We start from the raw sequence: 15,546 nt of genomic DNA, 5'->3' as shown, positions 1-15,546 counted from the left end.
TAGGTGTTTGGTAGACACATGAAATTCCGGATGAAAATGTTACCATTATGATGTAGTCATAGTCGTGACTCGTGAGTGAATTGGTTGGCCGAACATAGCAAAACATTAGTAGTATTTTAAATTTTTGAGAGAGTACGTACGTGTTTGTTATGATATGGAAAGTGTGGGTGCAAAAAGATTAGTACTCTATATGGTAATTCTAAATTTTCGAGTATTTTACAGATTGGTTAATTGGTGGAAAATTAAGTTGTGCTTTAGTGTTACTTTAATATGAATATATGTGAAAATGTTAGTAAAGGTCTTTGCGGTTTAGTGTTATTGCATTGCGGTTTCAATCATTATTGGTTGTTGTGAATGTTTTATTTACATTGCAAGATTATCCAACCATTCCAAAAATGTGGGACATTAATTTGAAACTTCAATATGAGATTCTTTATCATAGAAAAAAATACTTTTTAGGTTTGACAAATATGATATTGGGGTTTCCAAGCCCATTCCAACTCCCCATTAGTATGATATTGTCCGCTTTGGGCCTACATGCTCAAGCCCGCACGGATTTGTTATTGGGCTCCTTCCCAAAATGCCTCATACTAATTGGAGTTGGACTTTACTTATATAATAGAAACTTCTTTTCTAAACTTCCGATGTGGGACGTTGGTTTGTACCCAACATATGAAGTAGAGTGGAATTTGGTGTTTTGAATTTCTTCAATTTCTTAGGAGGGGTTATTGGTTCATGGATTTATAAAGAATTAGAAATCCAAACAAAAATCATTTGTTATTCAATCATTGAATTTAAAATCTTAATTAAAATCATGTGTTATTAGTTCTATGATTTATAAATACTAATTAAAATCCTATGTTATTCGTTTAGTCATTTGTTTTTGGATTTGAGAATCCAAATTATGTTTTAAATGGATTTGAATGGAATTAAAAGAGAAAAATAGAAGGATTCAAATCCATGGGTAAACACATGTTATTTCAAAATCCATATATCTTGATTTCATAATTAATAGAGATTTTCAAATTCTATATGGATTTACAAATTAATAAACCAATAACACCCCCTTAGTGTATCATATAGACCATAGTTTCTTCGGGTGAATTGTTAAGATATTTCTAAAATGAAATGATATCAATATATTTGTTAATTATATTACACGAAATTAAGGTGGCATATATAATTAAATAAAATGATTTTGTATATGACTAACATGGAGCACATATATGTAAGTAGAGAACAAAATAAAGGTGAAGGAAAAATGCCAAAAAGACATGAGTGGAGAAACCAGGCTAGCTTAGACACACCATAATAAACTAGTTTTCCTTTTTGTTAGATTTGGACCCAAATGCACTTTTCTGCTTGTTGTTGTAATTTCAATATAAAAGCTCATTTCTTTTTATTTGTTAAATGATTTATAAAAGCTCATTTCTTGCTTTTCTTCTTTTGTTTTTGTTAACTTACTATAGATTTATAAACATAATAAGAGATACAAGAGGGCCAAAAGAAAAAAGAAAAATATCTAGTGTCATAGCTCATGCTTTATTTTTGTTTTTTCTCTCTTCTTTTTGTTTTAGAATCAACATAATTGATGACCCTAGAGTAATTGAAATTGGAAAAGCCAAGAGGTATTTGTAGTTAAATTACAATCTTTAAATATATTTGAGAAAAAGATAAGTGAAATAATAACATGCACGAGCTGTAACGAGGAATCTCGTAATAGATAGAATGGAGAACTTTTTTTAGGATTTATTTGTCGAGTGCTCAATGTTAATCTTCCAATAGATAAAAATCAGATTTAATTAATATTAGAAAAAATTGGAGTCTAATGAAAGTGGTAGAGAGAATCTAATGGTGTAATCATTATGCAATTATACAACTCTTTGTGTCGTACGGATATTAATATACATATAATGTTTGCTTTCTTTTTATTATTTTATAAGTAAAATTTGTTTTCTTTAAATGATTTTTAGCAGTTGAAAAGGCAAAAGGCGGAAATGTTGTATTATTATTTGAGAATAATTTCATCCAATCTGTATATTTTTGGATTACTCGATTTGTTCTCTTTTTCTCTTTGTATTTTAATATTAAAAATATACTCCAACGTCACCACTCACCCGTAATTCGATACATGTGGTATCAAAAGTTTAATTTATTTTTTACATTCATACGTGTGTGTATACAATTCTACATACAAATTATCATTATTCACTCTAAATGAACTAGATCAATAAAGTTTAGTATACGCGTTTGCATCGTATGAACATATATCATTTACTTAAACTTATGACGGTTAGATGTTCAATGCAGTGATTATTTTTAATTTTTTTTTTTTCTTATTTAACATTAACATCAAAGCTGTGTATATTACATTCCAGAAAATAATTCTTTTTGGAGAGTCAATCAAAGACGAACAAATTACATAAATTAAAAATAAAACCTTGTATTTTATTTGCACATTTTGTAAGTCAATTAACACATATAGTAATACTATAATAGACATACCTAAGTTTTAAAAACCCAAAAAAATATTGGTAATATGTAAACTTTTAAGTTCAGCTGTAAATATAAGTTATTCCGTAATATTATAGATCATATCAAACAAATCTTATCAATCCAACGCAAAAGAACTCCAGTTATAAGGAGTGCCAACAGTTCTATCTGCTGATTATATATTTAGTTGATCGTATATTACAGTTTCAGGATATGTCCGACAAAGAATTTACCAACCTAATATTAAAATCTTACAAATAAAATAAAAATAATATAATATACAATTTTTTGTTGAATATATATATTAGTATTTACACTAACTTTAGATATCAATTGATAGTTGTGATTGTTAACATAAGTCATGAGAGCGGTTTAACATTTGCATTCCTTTTTTTTTTTTTATTAATTATGGAATATTTGTTTTTTTTAATACTAATTCCATCATAAACAAAATTGATAGTTTGATACTTACTAAATACGTTTGTATGGTTGATTTAGGCCTCAATATTTTGAAGTAAAATTCCTCCTAGAAAGTGAATATATACGAATTGAAACAAATCCTGCAAAAAGATGTCAAACAATTATTCAAGGTCAGAAACCCCAATTATTTTACATCTAAGTTTTATATGCTTTATTGCAATAATAAAAATACAAAATATTAAATAGTAGTTCCACCTATTCCGAAAGAATCTTTTTGGGTGAGTGACAAAAACCCAACACGAATCATACTTTACAAATCAGAGCTCATAAATTGCCTCTCATAACCCAAACATAAATATATTAAAAATGAAAAAAATAAAACCAAAATAGGATTTAAAACAATTAAATAGTAATGTACTAAAAAAAAGGTACTCGTACGTAAACCCTCCTATGTCTCCCTATTTAAACCCTAATACCCTATAAGACTTCAACACCAAATCCTTAAGCTTCTTCTTCTTCTTTTTTCCACTTTTTTTTTTTTGCTTCATCGGAAGTATTAACAATGTCAAAGAGCAAAGTCATAGCTTCAATGGAGTTTCAATCGACGGTGGTAACCACCGTAGACTGCCAGAAACAAGTCAGGTCATGGCGTCTCCTCCGCTCATTCATTCAGCTTCTAATCCCAACTTGCAACTGCACATTAGTCCAAGAACTCGAACAAGATAACACTAACTTGAGAGGAAAGAACCTCTACAACGACATCAAATCACGCACGTCTTCTTTTCGTTCCTCTTCATCCCTTTCTTCGTCGACTGTCACTGGAACAATCTTCGGATACCGCAAAGGAAAGATCAATTTCTGTATCCAAACACCAAGAAAATCAACAAACCTCGATCTTCTCCTCGAGCTAGCAGTTCCAACGACGGTTTTAGCTCGAGAAATGAGAGAAGGCGCGTTGCGTATAGTGTTAGAACGTAACAACGAAAAAGAAGACGACGACTCTATTTTGTCAAAGCCATTTTGGAACATGTATTGCAACGGAAAAAGAGTTGGGTATGCGAGAAAACGCAGTCCGTCTCAAGATGACATGACGGCGTTGACCGCTCTGAGTAAAGTGATGGTTGGAGCCGGCGTTGTGACTGGGAAAGAACTTGGCCGGTTCGATGATGAATTGATGTATTTGAGAGCTAGTTTCAGACGAGTGAATGGTTCGAAAGAATCTGAATCTTTCCATTTGATTGATCCAGCTGGGAATATCGGACAAGAACTCAGTATCTTCATCGTCCCATCATCGGTCTGAGTTAATTACCGCTGGAGTGATCGTACATAAGAGTTCTGTTTTCAAGTTTCTTCCCTTTTTTTTTTTCTTTGGTCTAGAGAAAAGAACTTGTTTTTGAGTCGTGCTTAAAGCTATTGGCTTTAGCTCTGGCTTTGTATGTAATCTACATCATACCAATTCGATAGTCCATTGATTCGAGTTTAAGTGTTTATCTTGTTGCTATCATTTCTGTACTACATAAATAATGGTCTCGTCTTTAAAAAAACTGCTTATCAAGAGACAAAAATGAGAATAACTCGGCAAAAATAGATACAAATGTTCATAATGCACCTTTTTTTTTTTGAACACCAATTCATAATGCACTTAACAGACTATAATAAGTAGTCGTTGACAAAAAAAAACAAAAAAAATTAACTCTTAAAATATCCCAAACAAGTTTTTCTTTTTTCGTGACTGGAATTCACTTAATTATATCGAACGCAAATGTTAGTAATGATCACTTGATTACTAACAAAAAAAAAAAAACGAATTCTCAGGTAAAATTTGCAGAGGAAAATACCATTTAAAGTTAATTCTATTGATATATTTATGGAGGTCAAAAAAACAAAATCAGACACATGGTTTAGGCGCCAAAACCACAACTAAACAACAAACTAAGTCACTCATAGAGGCCGACACGTGTCGGAATCAAATAACGGGTCATATTTTTCCCCAAGGAAAACCAACACTTACGGAGTAACGAGTGGAACCTTACCAGAAATTGATAAACCATAGCCTTTAAGACCAACGTAATGTGCTGGATTATTCGTCATCACTTTCATCTCTCTAACTCCAAGATCCCTTAGAATCTGCATCACCAATCTTTGATCACTCTTTGCTATTTATTAAAAGAAACAGTAAAGATTCAATGTTTTTATCATTACTTGTGCTCCAATGCCGTATTCCCGTGAAGCAACGGGAAATGAAACACCTTCGGCTTGATCTGAATTGGTGTTGTAAGTACGAGGCTTATGGCTTAGATCAATGCCTTTACTTTCAGGACCACGTAAGTAGACAAAAACACCTCTCCCAGTTTCTTCAATCAGTCTCATTGCAATCGCTAACTGTTTTCCACCGGAGCTATTTCCGAATATATCATCCGTGATACACTCCGCGTGTACTCTCACTAGAATATCCTTCCCATCTCCGATTTCTCCCTGTGTTTTTATCATAATGGGTTATAAGAAACGGAAGTCTTGCATGGTTTCAAATAGGGTTTATTCTTACCTTGACCATTGCAATGTGCTCAACTCCATCAAGTAATGACTTAAAGCAATGTGCTCTGAATGGTCCCCACATTGTCGGTATAGGCGCAACCGCAGTAAACTCTACCAGTCTCTCTCTTTTCCTTCGGTATCTACCAGAAAAAGTTTGCAGTTGAAATCCAGAGGAAAACATCAGTAATTGAGTGTTCTTAATCCAAACACCAGTAGCTGATCTTGAAGTAGTTGTATTGTACCTGATTAAATCTGCGATTGAAATTATTTTCAAGTTGTTCTCTTGAGCAAATTTGCGGAGTCTTGGTAATCTAGCCATGGAACCATCATCATCTACAATCTCACATAAAACCGATACTGGTTCTAAACCAGCCAAAACAGTCAAGTCAACAGAGGCTTCTGTATGCCCTGCTCTTTTAAGAACACCACCTTCTCTGTATCTCAAAGGAAATATATGACCAGGACGATTGAAATCTTCAGGTTTTGAATCTTTTGATGCAAGGGTTAATATTGTTTGCGCCCTATCACGAGCTGAGACACCTGTGGATGTTCCCTTTTTCGCGTCCTGACAAAGATTTCAACATTCTTTTCATCACAAAGGGTCTTGTGGTTTTCTCAACACTAAGGAAAAAACATATTTTTACTTTACCACTGAAACCGTAAAGGCCGTATGGAGTTTTTCCTCGTTATCCTTTCGGGTCACCATTAAAGGAAGCTCTAACCTCTCCAAGTCTTCGCCTTTCATGCTCACACACACGATTCCAGTCCCATGCTTTACAACAAAAGCCATAGCTTCAGGTGTTACCAACGATGCCGCCATGATCAAATCTCCTTCGTTTTCTCTATCTTCATCATCTACAACAACTACCATCTGCAAGAAAACGCAAAGCTTTCTCACTTAAAATCCTCTCATTAGACAGTAAATCCAACACTATCGCTACTAACACAAACCTTGCCCAGTCGTATATCGTCAATAGCTTGAGGAATAGACGCAAATCCATCAGTAGGTCGATCTAAATCAAACTCTTCATCCTCAACAACAGGAGAATCCATTGTTGTGGGAATCATTTCAGCTGCTAATGTTCCAAACGATACCAAATCCGGCTGCATCTCAACCCCCATTGATGATCCATTACTCTTAGAGGAAGAGAACACATCTCCTTCCTCAGATATCACTCTCATTCTAACAATAAACCTCTTTGATATAATCCTAGGACACACCAAGCTCGTTCTAAATGGTTTTGTTCTCTTGACAACATCACTGAAACATCATGGAGACAAATGTTCCATCAATGCCTAAACCTAAACCTAAACCCAATTCGATTGAAGAAACACATAGAGATGTGTTCCAATTGAATCCAAAACAGATCTAATCGAAAACTATCAATTCGAATTCAGTGAAACAGAGAGAATTACAATTGAAATGATTACCGCGAAGGAAAAAGATGGGTCGAGTCGCATCGGAGAGTAAGAGACGCCATTTTCGCCGGAGTTTTAAGAAAAAGACGACGAGCTTAGCTTCGAAGAGACTGAACCACCGCCATAGAATCACTGTGTTTTTTTGCCGGTGATCTTTTTTTTTCTGTGCTGACGTGGCAGTTGCGTAGATATTTTTCCATTTATGGATAAGCACGAGTGGAGACGGCGTCGTTTAGGAATTGAATACGATGTCGTATTACGTGGAAACACAAATCCCCATGTGTCGGTGCCTTGACTCGTTTTATTTACGTTTCTATCACACAAACATTTTTTATTGGATAATGATTTTCTTCACCAAATTTACACCTTACTTCACAATTTTCCTCTTTCTTTTTCTAACAAGAATGGAGCATTGTATCAAAATAGAAAATTGAGTCATTATATGGATTTTAATTTAATTATTAAACGAAAAACAAAATTGTAAACATTACATACTGATAAATATATTGGTATGTCTCTTATATCCTCCGAACAAATTTCATTACGGATTGTGATGATTTTATGGTCTATGTATATTGTTATTCTTATAGATTTTTATGTTGATTATAAATTTATAATCGAATCAAATTAGTCTTTATACAATGGGATTAATAGAAGCTTGTAGATTTTGTTGCATTTTCATCTTTCAAATAAAACAAAAATTATTTTTAATATTAAGGTTGTTAGTTCGATCTACTAGAAACGATTGTTTTGATTATAATTAAGAAGATGTTATACCTAAAAGAATATAATTTACATTTTATAAATAAATAAAAATTATATTATCAAGGGGGTTATACCGGATATAGAAACTTATAAGGTGAAAAATGAAAGAACCTAACCCAAAAACTTTCCATATATACTGCAGAATCAAAGACCCTAACCTAAATAAAAAAAAATAAAAACTCATTCTTGTTGCTGTCACCGAGGCCCAATAGCTCTTGTCTCATTTTCCATTGCCACGAAAGTCACCCCACAACTTTAATTATAATTTTTTTAAGGGGTTAGAGAAAATAAAAACGCATATAATCCAATTGTTACAACTTTAACAAAGATATGATGATTAGATTACCATGCCAATAAGACAAAAATATTTTGTAAAATGTTTTCCGGTAACTCTAAAGCATTCTTGGTTTTAGCAATTAACTAGGCATGGACAAAAAACCCGGATCCGATACCCGAACCGATATCCGGACCGAAAAAATCGGGTTGGAGCGGGTTAGGGTATTAGAAAATTACCTCATTGGGTAGAGTATTGGATTACTCGTGGGTATCGGGTCGGGTCGGGGATTACCCGTTACCCATTTAGGGTACCCACAAACCCGAAGAAATACACATGTTTATATATGTATATAGATAATTAGATATATAGTCTTATATAGTTATATACTTATATGTATGTCCTAGGTTTTAGGTCTTGTGACTTTTGACGTTTGAGTTTATATATGTATATAGATAATTAGATATATAGTCTTATATAGTTATATACTTATATATATGCAATACACATGTTTATATATGTATATAGATAATTAGAATCTATTCTTAATACTTAACAGTGAAATAGTCATCTTTGTTATTCTGGATTGGATTTAGTATTTAAATGTCATGTTTGATGTTCTATTCTCTTTACTTGATCATTTGAGTATGTAAAGTGATTTTAAATTTCGGGTATTATCCAAACCGACCCGAACCCGACAATACCCGAACTGGACAGGAACCGAAACCATAGGAATACCCGAATAACATCACAACATTTTACTCTATTATAAAACTTCTAAACAAATATTTGTAAAATGTTGTGATGTTATCGTAGTTGTCTAGTTGATGATTAAAAAAAAATTGAAGCACATCTACTCTATAATTATAATACGGTGGTGAAAAACCATTTTTAGAAATATTCCGATTATCCAAACATATAAAAAAAAAAAAAGGAAGCGAGATAAATACGGTGTCGTAGCAAAGAATCCTTTCCACGTATAGCTTGAGCCGAGCCGAGTCGATTTGAGCCGAGTCATATAATATCCGTTTGAGTTTTTTTTTTTTTAATTAAAAGAATTTTTCTTTTTTCTCTCACACGAGTTCCAGTGATACCGGAAGAAAACTGGGTATAGCCGGTGGACCCCCTCAAATTGCAATCGAGAGTATTGAATATACTATTATTTTTAGTTTTTAACAAATTTTCATTTACCAAAAAAACACCCAACACAAGATCTACTTAACCATGGTTACTTTCTAACCCAAGCTTTGAGTTTATTTAAACTGAGAGAAAGTGTGAAACCAAGCTTGTTCATATGGAAAACGCTCAACCCCAATCTCTCTCATCTCTCTGTATATAGAAGAATCTCCATTGTCTTTAATTTCTGTCCATTTTCTCTTTCTCTCTTCCTTCAAACTTTTCTCTTTTCTTGATGGGTTTAAGATCATCAAGTACAACTACGCATTAAACTCCAAATTTTCATAGTAATTAAAGATTGTTGATAATGAAGAGATTAAGTAGTTCAGATTCCGTGGGTGGTCTCATCTCTTTATGTCCTACAACTTCCACAGGTACTTAGTTTTAAGCTAATTTTCAGAACAAGTCCCTTAATTTTCATCTTTGTTTTTCTAATTTTGGCTTCTTATGAAAACAGATGAGCAGAGTCCAAGAAGATACGGTGGGAGAGAATTTCAGTCGATGCTTGAAGGTTACGAGGAAGAAGAAGAAGCTATAGTTGAAGAAAGAGGACACGTGGGTTTGTCGGAGAAGAAGAGAAGGTTAAGCATTAACCAAGTTAAAGCTTTGGAGAAGAATTTTGAGTTAGAGAATAAGCTTGAGCCTGAGAGGAAAGTTAAGTTAGCTCAAGAACTTGGTCTTCAACCTCGTCAAGTTGCTGTTTGGTTTCAGAACCGTCGTGCACGGTGGAAGACAAAACAGCTTGAGAAAGATTACGGTGTTCTTAAAACTCAATATGATTCTCTCCGTCATAACTTTGATTCCCTCCGCCGTGACAATGAATCTCTCCTTCAAGAGGTATAAAAACTCAAACTTTTTGTTTAAAGATTGGAACTTTTTGTTTAAAGATTGAAACTTTTTGTTTGATTCACACTAAAAATTGAAACTTTTTACAAATCTTGAGATATATGAAAAAATTGAAACTTATGTTTTTGGTTTGATGCAGATTAGTAAACTGAAAACTAAGCTTAACGGAGGAGGAGAAGAAGAAGAAGAGAACAACTTAGCGGCGACAACAACGGAGAGTGATATTTCGGTTAAGGAAGAAGAAGTTTCGTTGCCGGAGAAGATTACAGAACCACCGTCGTCTCCTCCACAGTTTCTTGAACATTCCGATGGTCTTAATTACCGGAGTTTCACCGATCTACGTGAACTTCTTCCATTGAAAGCGGCGGCTTCTTCATTCGCCGCCGCGGCTGGATCTTCAGACAGTAGCGACTCAAGCGCTCTTCTGAACGAAGAAAGCAGCTCCAACGTCACTGTGGCGGCTCCGGTGACGGTTCCCGGCAGTAATTTCTTCCAGTTTGTGAAAATGGAGCAGACGGAGGATCACGATGACTTTCTGAGTGGAGAAGAAGCTTGTGAATTCTTTTCCGATCAACAACCACCGTCTCTACACTGGTACTCCACCGTAGATCACTGGACTTGAAGCTGTAAACACCACCGGAAGAGATTTTGGATTATTTGCTCTCTTCTTCTCTGCTTCTCTGTGGAATCGATATGGAGAAGATGGAAAAACAGAGGAGGGTAAAATGGGAATAATGGTTAAAATTGAAGGGTGAAAGGGAAAAATTAAGGAAAGGTTAAATCTGGGCGGGAATAATGATTTTAGGGTGAATTTGTAATTATGCTTTTCTTTGGTGTTTTCGTGCACTTCTTGTAATTAAGATCAAAGAGAAATTGAGAAGGGAAAAAAATTCAGCATGGACTCTTTAAATTACAATAGTCGACCCTTAAAAACTAAATTATACCACTTTTAACCCTTAAATAAATTTTTGAATCATAAAATTAGATGTGTGACTGTATGTTGACAAAAAAAAAGAAGTGTATGTAGGTCTAGTGTATTAGGGGATTTTTCCAAAGAGAATGCACCTAAAACAGTTAAAAGTCTCAGGTTTAAGTCTAATTTTTGGGTAAAATAGATCAAACTTTAGACCCAAAATTTTTTAGTTGAAAGAAATAGATCGGTTAAATATGCTTTGAATTATGATGTGTTTTGCGATTCAAAATACAACTTTAGTATAAATCAATTTATTCTTTTTTATTACTGGAAAAACAAAATTATACATGCCATCAACCATTTATTTAGTTCAAACCTATATTTTTATTCCATTCGGTTTATTTAAACTTGAAAATTCTAATTGAACATAAAAAGTTTGTTTTCATATACATCTAATTTATAATTAGTAACCTATAATTTTATTAGTTGTATAAGGTGGTAAGAAAATATTTAGAAGTAATGATAACAATAAAAGGTGGGGATATAAGTAGAAACTGTAAAAAATGATGGTAAAAAATGGTTGATTTTACGATAATAGATGGCAGTTATTTTTTTTTTTGGTCATCTAGAATTTTATTATTATTGATCTTGTAATGAAACCAAGGTGGAATACAAAGTCTAAAAGAGGGAAACTAAAGCCGGCGGACAACATGAAAGTCTCTGGAGACTAAACCGGCGGAAGACGAGATTTTCCCGGAAGCTAGGCCCTAACGAAAAGAAATTAGTAAAATGAATACTGTTTACTAATTAGTAAATAGATGGTGGTAAGATAACTAGTAAACAGTATTCATAACTAAAATATATTAAAATCAATCTAGAAAGTACAAAAAAAATTGAACACTTAAATTTTAATAAGACTTTTAAAATCAAAATAAAATAAACATACTTTACTATTTTCTTACCACCTCAAAATAATGGCGGTAAAAAGTAGATAATACAAGACTTTGTACCACCTTTTTAAGATTTATACGACCTCGATTTGTAATACTATAGCATTGAATAATAATTAATAACTAGATTTTAATCCGAACGATTTTTTAAAAAGTTAGTGATTTTTAAAATTTAGTGGTTATATATATTATATAAAAATATTTACAAATTGTATCATTTTATAAGATATTTATATTTTATAGTTTACAATTGTTATTAAGTAACAGTATAACACAAGATAATTTTTGTTTTATACAATTTACTTTAATAAGGATCATTCGATATGTCTAATATTGGTGGTATTAAAAAATCAATAAAATGAAGATTTAACCGTATTGAAGCAGCGGGTTAATTATGTTTTAAACTTTTTTGATTCAAACTCGTCCCGTCATATAATCCCGTCTTGCAATATAACTTCGTCCTGCAATATAACCCCATCATGCAATATAACCGTCCAATGTTATTTTAATTCTTTATATATGTTCAATTTTCTTATATTATAAACTTTTTATTGATTTTAAATATATAAATCATTATATATAAAACTTCTTAAAAACTCGTCCCGTTATATAAATTTGTCTACCAATATAACCCGTCTCGTGTTATTGTAACTCTTTATATATGTTCAAATGTTCATAATATTATAAACTTTTATTGATTTTAAATATATGAATTATATGATTTATATCTTTTTAAAAGTTTAAAATTTAACATTTCCGATAAAATTAAGCAGCTAAACAAAAAACCCGAATGAAACGGTATATAATTTTAAATTTGGATGCTTATTAAGTTGAGCTTCTTGTTCATTCGGATTTGGATTCATTTTGATCTTATTTATATTATGATTCTAAATCAATATCTAACCATTTTAGCCGATATGGGACGTTACACACACATTTTCATCAATTAGATAATTTATATCCGTTTTCAAAATTTCGAATCCCAATATATGCAGAAAAAATTGATTTTTTTTTAACTTTATGTATTATATTACGATTTAAAACAGTTAAAAAATGCTCAAACAAAGATGATAGGAGAATTGTATATTTAAATCTTAACCAAGTTTTCTAAATATCTATATTTTTAAATATAGAATATCCGGTTCATAATTTCGGATATGTTTTGACCCGATCTAATAAAAATATGAACTATCCGGTGTAAGATTTATGAAGGAAATTTTTTATAGGGTCGGATACCAAATTTGTAGGATAACAATTTAACCCACCCGTTAAAAATGTATTTCAAAAATACTAGTAAAGATTCGATACCACTATCAGACATTTACTAATAGCATTAATTGATAATCTTTTTGGGTATACTTTTTAACATCTTGTAGTGTTACTGTTAAGTTTTTTTTTTTCATTTAACAGTATGCATTATACAGATTTAATTTATGTCGTAACACAATGACATCATTAGTAAAAAGTAAAAAACTAAAAACTACTGGCTAGGTTGTCATGTCATGGTCTTTTAGTGTCGAGTTTAAATTTCTCAAAACTGTGTAACGTTAGAATTTAAACAATATCATTAGGTTTGCTGTTCAGATTTGATTTGATTCGAATTCGAGTTGTCTCGGTTTGTGTAACCAACAGTGTATTGTTAAAAGAAAACTAATCATGTTTAAAGGTAAACCGGCAAAGCTGTGGACCACGTCTAATAAGATCATTATAATAATAATACGAGAATCTTCTAATTAATTAGAATAATTAAGCATCTTTGATTCTTTATATCTTTTTACTGTTAGAACAACTAAAACATGTCGATGATCAGATCTTACTACACTGTGTTAGATTTAACAGTACGATGTATATGATTTTCTGTGTTTTATAGTCACTTTTCTCTATGTTTTTTTTTTTTCTTTTTTCGCTATTTTAATCACAAAGTCATATGTGACTTTGCACAAAAAAAAAAAAAAAGAGTTTACCAATTTACCATTTACCATGGATGGCAAGTTTCTTGTGATTGGAGCTAAAGACAAATTTATGTTGTAAATATTGTTTGCTCAACGCGTACGTACAATCCCAATATAGTAGAGTCGACGATTAGGGAATAGAGTCTAGGGGATATACTAGTACATACTACATCGAGGAACATAGACAATCAATTTAGACTAGAAATCATTATGGACCAACTATCTTAAAATTTTGAATATCAAATTGATGAAATTCCGACACAAAGTTACATCAAATTAGTACTTATAATCACTCACTAAAAATGAAAAAATCTCGATTTCGATATTAACTATTTTCTGAACGAATACCTAATTAAACCTCGATCTCATTGTAGAAACCTTTTTTAAATGATCTTTTCTATCTTTTTTTTTCTAAGAGCATTTCCAATTTCCAACCTATATCTCTATATATTTTTCCAAAATAGAGTAATTTTATTTTGGAGTTTGGTTTTTACTCCAAAATAAAGTTTGGAGATCGATGAATATTGAAGTAGGTTGGAGATGGTCTAGGAGAAATTTGCATGTGCTCTAACCAAACCAACAACAAAACTAAATACCTAATTAATCTAAACTAATATTCAGTTTGGTTTTATGTTTATTCAATTATATTTTTGTACGTAGGTTTATAGATTTATGGATAGCCGAGATTTTTAAAAAATTGATATCCAAAAAATAGTTTCGTTCGATTTCTTTATTTAAGATATTGAGATATTTATTTTGAATCAGATATTTAGCTTTTTAACTATTTTTAAATAGACTGCTAAGATATTTTTTCAATATAATAACTAAGCATTCTGATATTTTGAGTTAGGTATTTCACTATTCATATATTAAAGACCATGTGATTTGGATATTTTACACATTCCATAACATTTAACAAAGAAAATACCTAATTCAAGCTCGAATCTACATGTCATGAATGTAAGTAGCATGGGATGAAAATAAAGATCTAATGGATCCAAATTTCTCAACGCATAAACGTATAACAAGTTTTAGTGCCTAATCCTAACTTGGAACGATGTTCGTATCATCGTATGCATGTCTCATAATACAAATGATTTACATTGTCTATGGCAAACACATCCAAATAGAATGACTATATACAATGTTGATATAGCCTATAGATTTTGCGGCCAAAAAGTGAAATTTGTTAAAGTAGAGGTTGAATTTAGGGGTTTTAGAAAACATTGAAGGATAAAAGTAATAGGACAAAAGGAGGAAGAAGAGAAAGAGAACACGTGATTGGACATCAAATACATCTTTTCTTTCCTAATCCCACGACCACGACATATCTCTATTTTTTCTTCGTTTATAGAAAGCATCTAAAGTAATTTTTCCATTTTTAGATAGATATGGAGAAGTCAAAAATTAAATAATGAAGGACCAACAACTATGTAATATATGTGACTCGATCTAATCTTAATTTTAGTTTGAATATCTTACCACTTAAACCACTGAAAGCAATCAAGCTTGACGGGAAGGTCAAATAACCATTAATAATTTTGTTGAATTGAAATATACAATATGTTTAGTCATTTCAATATTATTAATGAAATATACAGTACTAAAAAATTGTTGTCATTCCATCGCAATTACAGTCCCACTTAACGTACATAAGGTACTAGAGTTAATCCATCTTAATTTTCATATGTTTTTGCATGATACAAGATTAATTTTTTTTTTTTTTTTGGATCCAAAACCAACTCTCAAGAAAATTAAAAAAAAAAAAAAATGAAAACAAAATGCACAATTTATAATGGTTCA

The 15,546-nt window shown here is 31.8% G+C and overlaps 3 protein-coding genes across 4 annotated transcripts; 2 read left to right on the top strand and 1 right to left on the bottom strand.

Annotated features, from left to right (window-relative positions):
• Positions 1 to 3,098: 3,098 nt before the first annotated feature.
• Positions 3,099 to 4,473, top strand: LOC9314685 (protein MIZU-KUSSEI 1). Its single transcript, XM_002880398.2, has one exon. The coding sequence runs from the start codon at positions 3,476 to 3,478 to the stop codon at positions 4,211 to 4,213; it is 738 nt and encodes a 245-aa protein (XP_002880444.1). The 5' UTR covers positions 3,099 to 3,475; the 3' UTR covers positions 4,214 to 4,473.
• Positions 4,474 to 4,734: 261 nt separating this feature from the next.
• Positions 4,735 to 7,202, bottom strand: LOC9316511 (monofunctional riboflavin biosynthesis protein RIBA 2, chloroplastic). Of its 2 annotated transcripts, none has more exons than XM_002878571.2 (7): positions 6,880 to 7,202; positions 6,400 to 6,709; positions 6,098 to 6,319; positions 5,691 to 6,013; positions 5,459 to 5,588; positions 5,116 to 5,388; positions 4,735 to 5,040 (listed from the first exon to the last, which is right to left on the bottom strand). In XM_002878571.2, the coding sequence occupies exons 1-7, from the start codon at positions 6,927 to 6,929 to the stop codon at positions 4,921 to 4,923; spliced, it is 1,428 nt and encodes a 475-aa protein (XP_002878617.1). In that variant the 5' UTR covers positions 6,930 to 7,202; the 3' UTR covers positions 4,735 to 4,920. The 2 variants fall into 2 exon arrangements, with proteins under 2 accessions (XP_002878617.1, XP_020884637.1); XM_021028978.1 differs by having other exon boundaries at positions 6,400 to 6,715; positions 6,880 to 7,051.
• A 1,982-nt stretch (positions 7,203 to 9,184) lies between these two features.
• LOC9314684 (homeobox-leucine zipper protein ATHB-6) lies at positions 9,185 to 10,841 on the top strand. The gene is made up of 3 exons (XM_021028596.1): positions 9,185 to 9,456; positions 9,540 to 9,919; positions 10,068 to 10,841. Exons 1-3 carry the CDS (start codon positions 9,390 to 9,392, stop codon positions 10,548 to 10,550), a joined length of 930 nt encoding a protein of 309 aa, XP_020884255.1. The 5' UTR covers positions 9,185 to 9,389; the 3' UTR covers positions 10,551 to 10,841.
• The last annotated feature ends 4,705 nt before the right edge of the window (positions 10,842 to 15,546 follow it).

This window comes from Arabidopsis lyrata, assembly GCF_000004255.2.
Source record: "Arabidopsis lyrata subsp. lyrata unplaced genomic scaffold ARALYscaffold_4, whole genome shotgun sequence".
NCBI lineage: Eukaryota > Viridiplantae > Streptophyta > Magnoliopsida > Brassicales > Brassicaceae > Arabidopsis > Arabidopsis lyrata.
This window is presented reverse-complemented; position numbering and strand designations above follow the sequence as displayed.

Excerpts from the sequence above, each read along its gene's own strand:
- LOC9314685 (XM_002880398.2), top strand. The coding sequence starts at position 3,476 with ATGTCAAAGAGCAAAGTCATAGCTTCAATGGAGTTTCAATCGACGGTG.
- LOC9316511 (XM_021028978.1), bottom strand. The coding sequence starts at position 6,929 with ATGGCGTCTCTTACTCTCCGATGCGACTCGACCCATCTTTTTCCTTCG. Across the intron at positions 6,320-6,399 it reads ACGATATACGACTGGGCAAG|ATGGTAGTTGTTGTAGATGA; the intron begins GTTTGTGTTAGT and ends GTTTTCTTGCAG. Across the intron at positions 5,041-5,115 it reads AATACGGCATTGGAGCACAA|ATTCTAAGGGATCTTGGAGT; the intron begins GTAATGATAAAA and ends TTGGTGATGCAG.
- LOC9314684 (XM_021028596.1), top strand. The coding sequence starts at position 9,390 with ATGAAGAGATTAAGTAGTTCAGATTCCGTGGGTGGTCTCATCTCTTTA. Across the intron at positions 9,457-9,539 it reads ATGTCCTACAACTTCCACAG|ATGAGCAGAGTCCAAGAAGA; the intron begins GTACTTAGTTTT and ends TTATGAAAACAG. Across the intron at positions 9,920-10,067 it reads ATGAATCTCTCCTTCAAGAG|ATTAGTAAACTGAAAACTAA; the intron begins GTATAAAAACTC and ends GGTTTGATGCAG.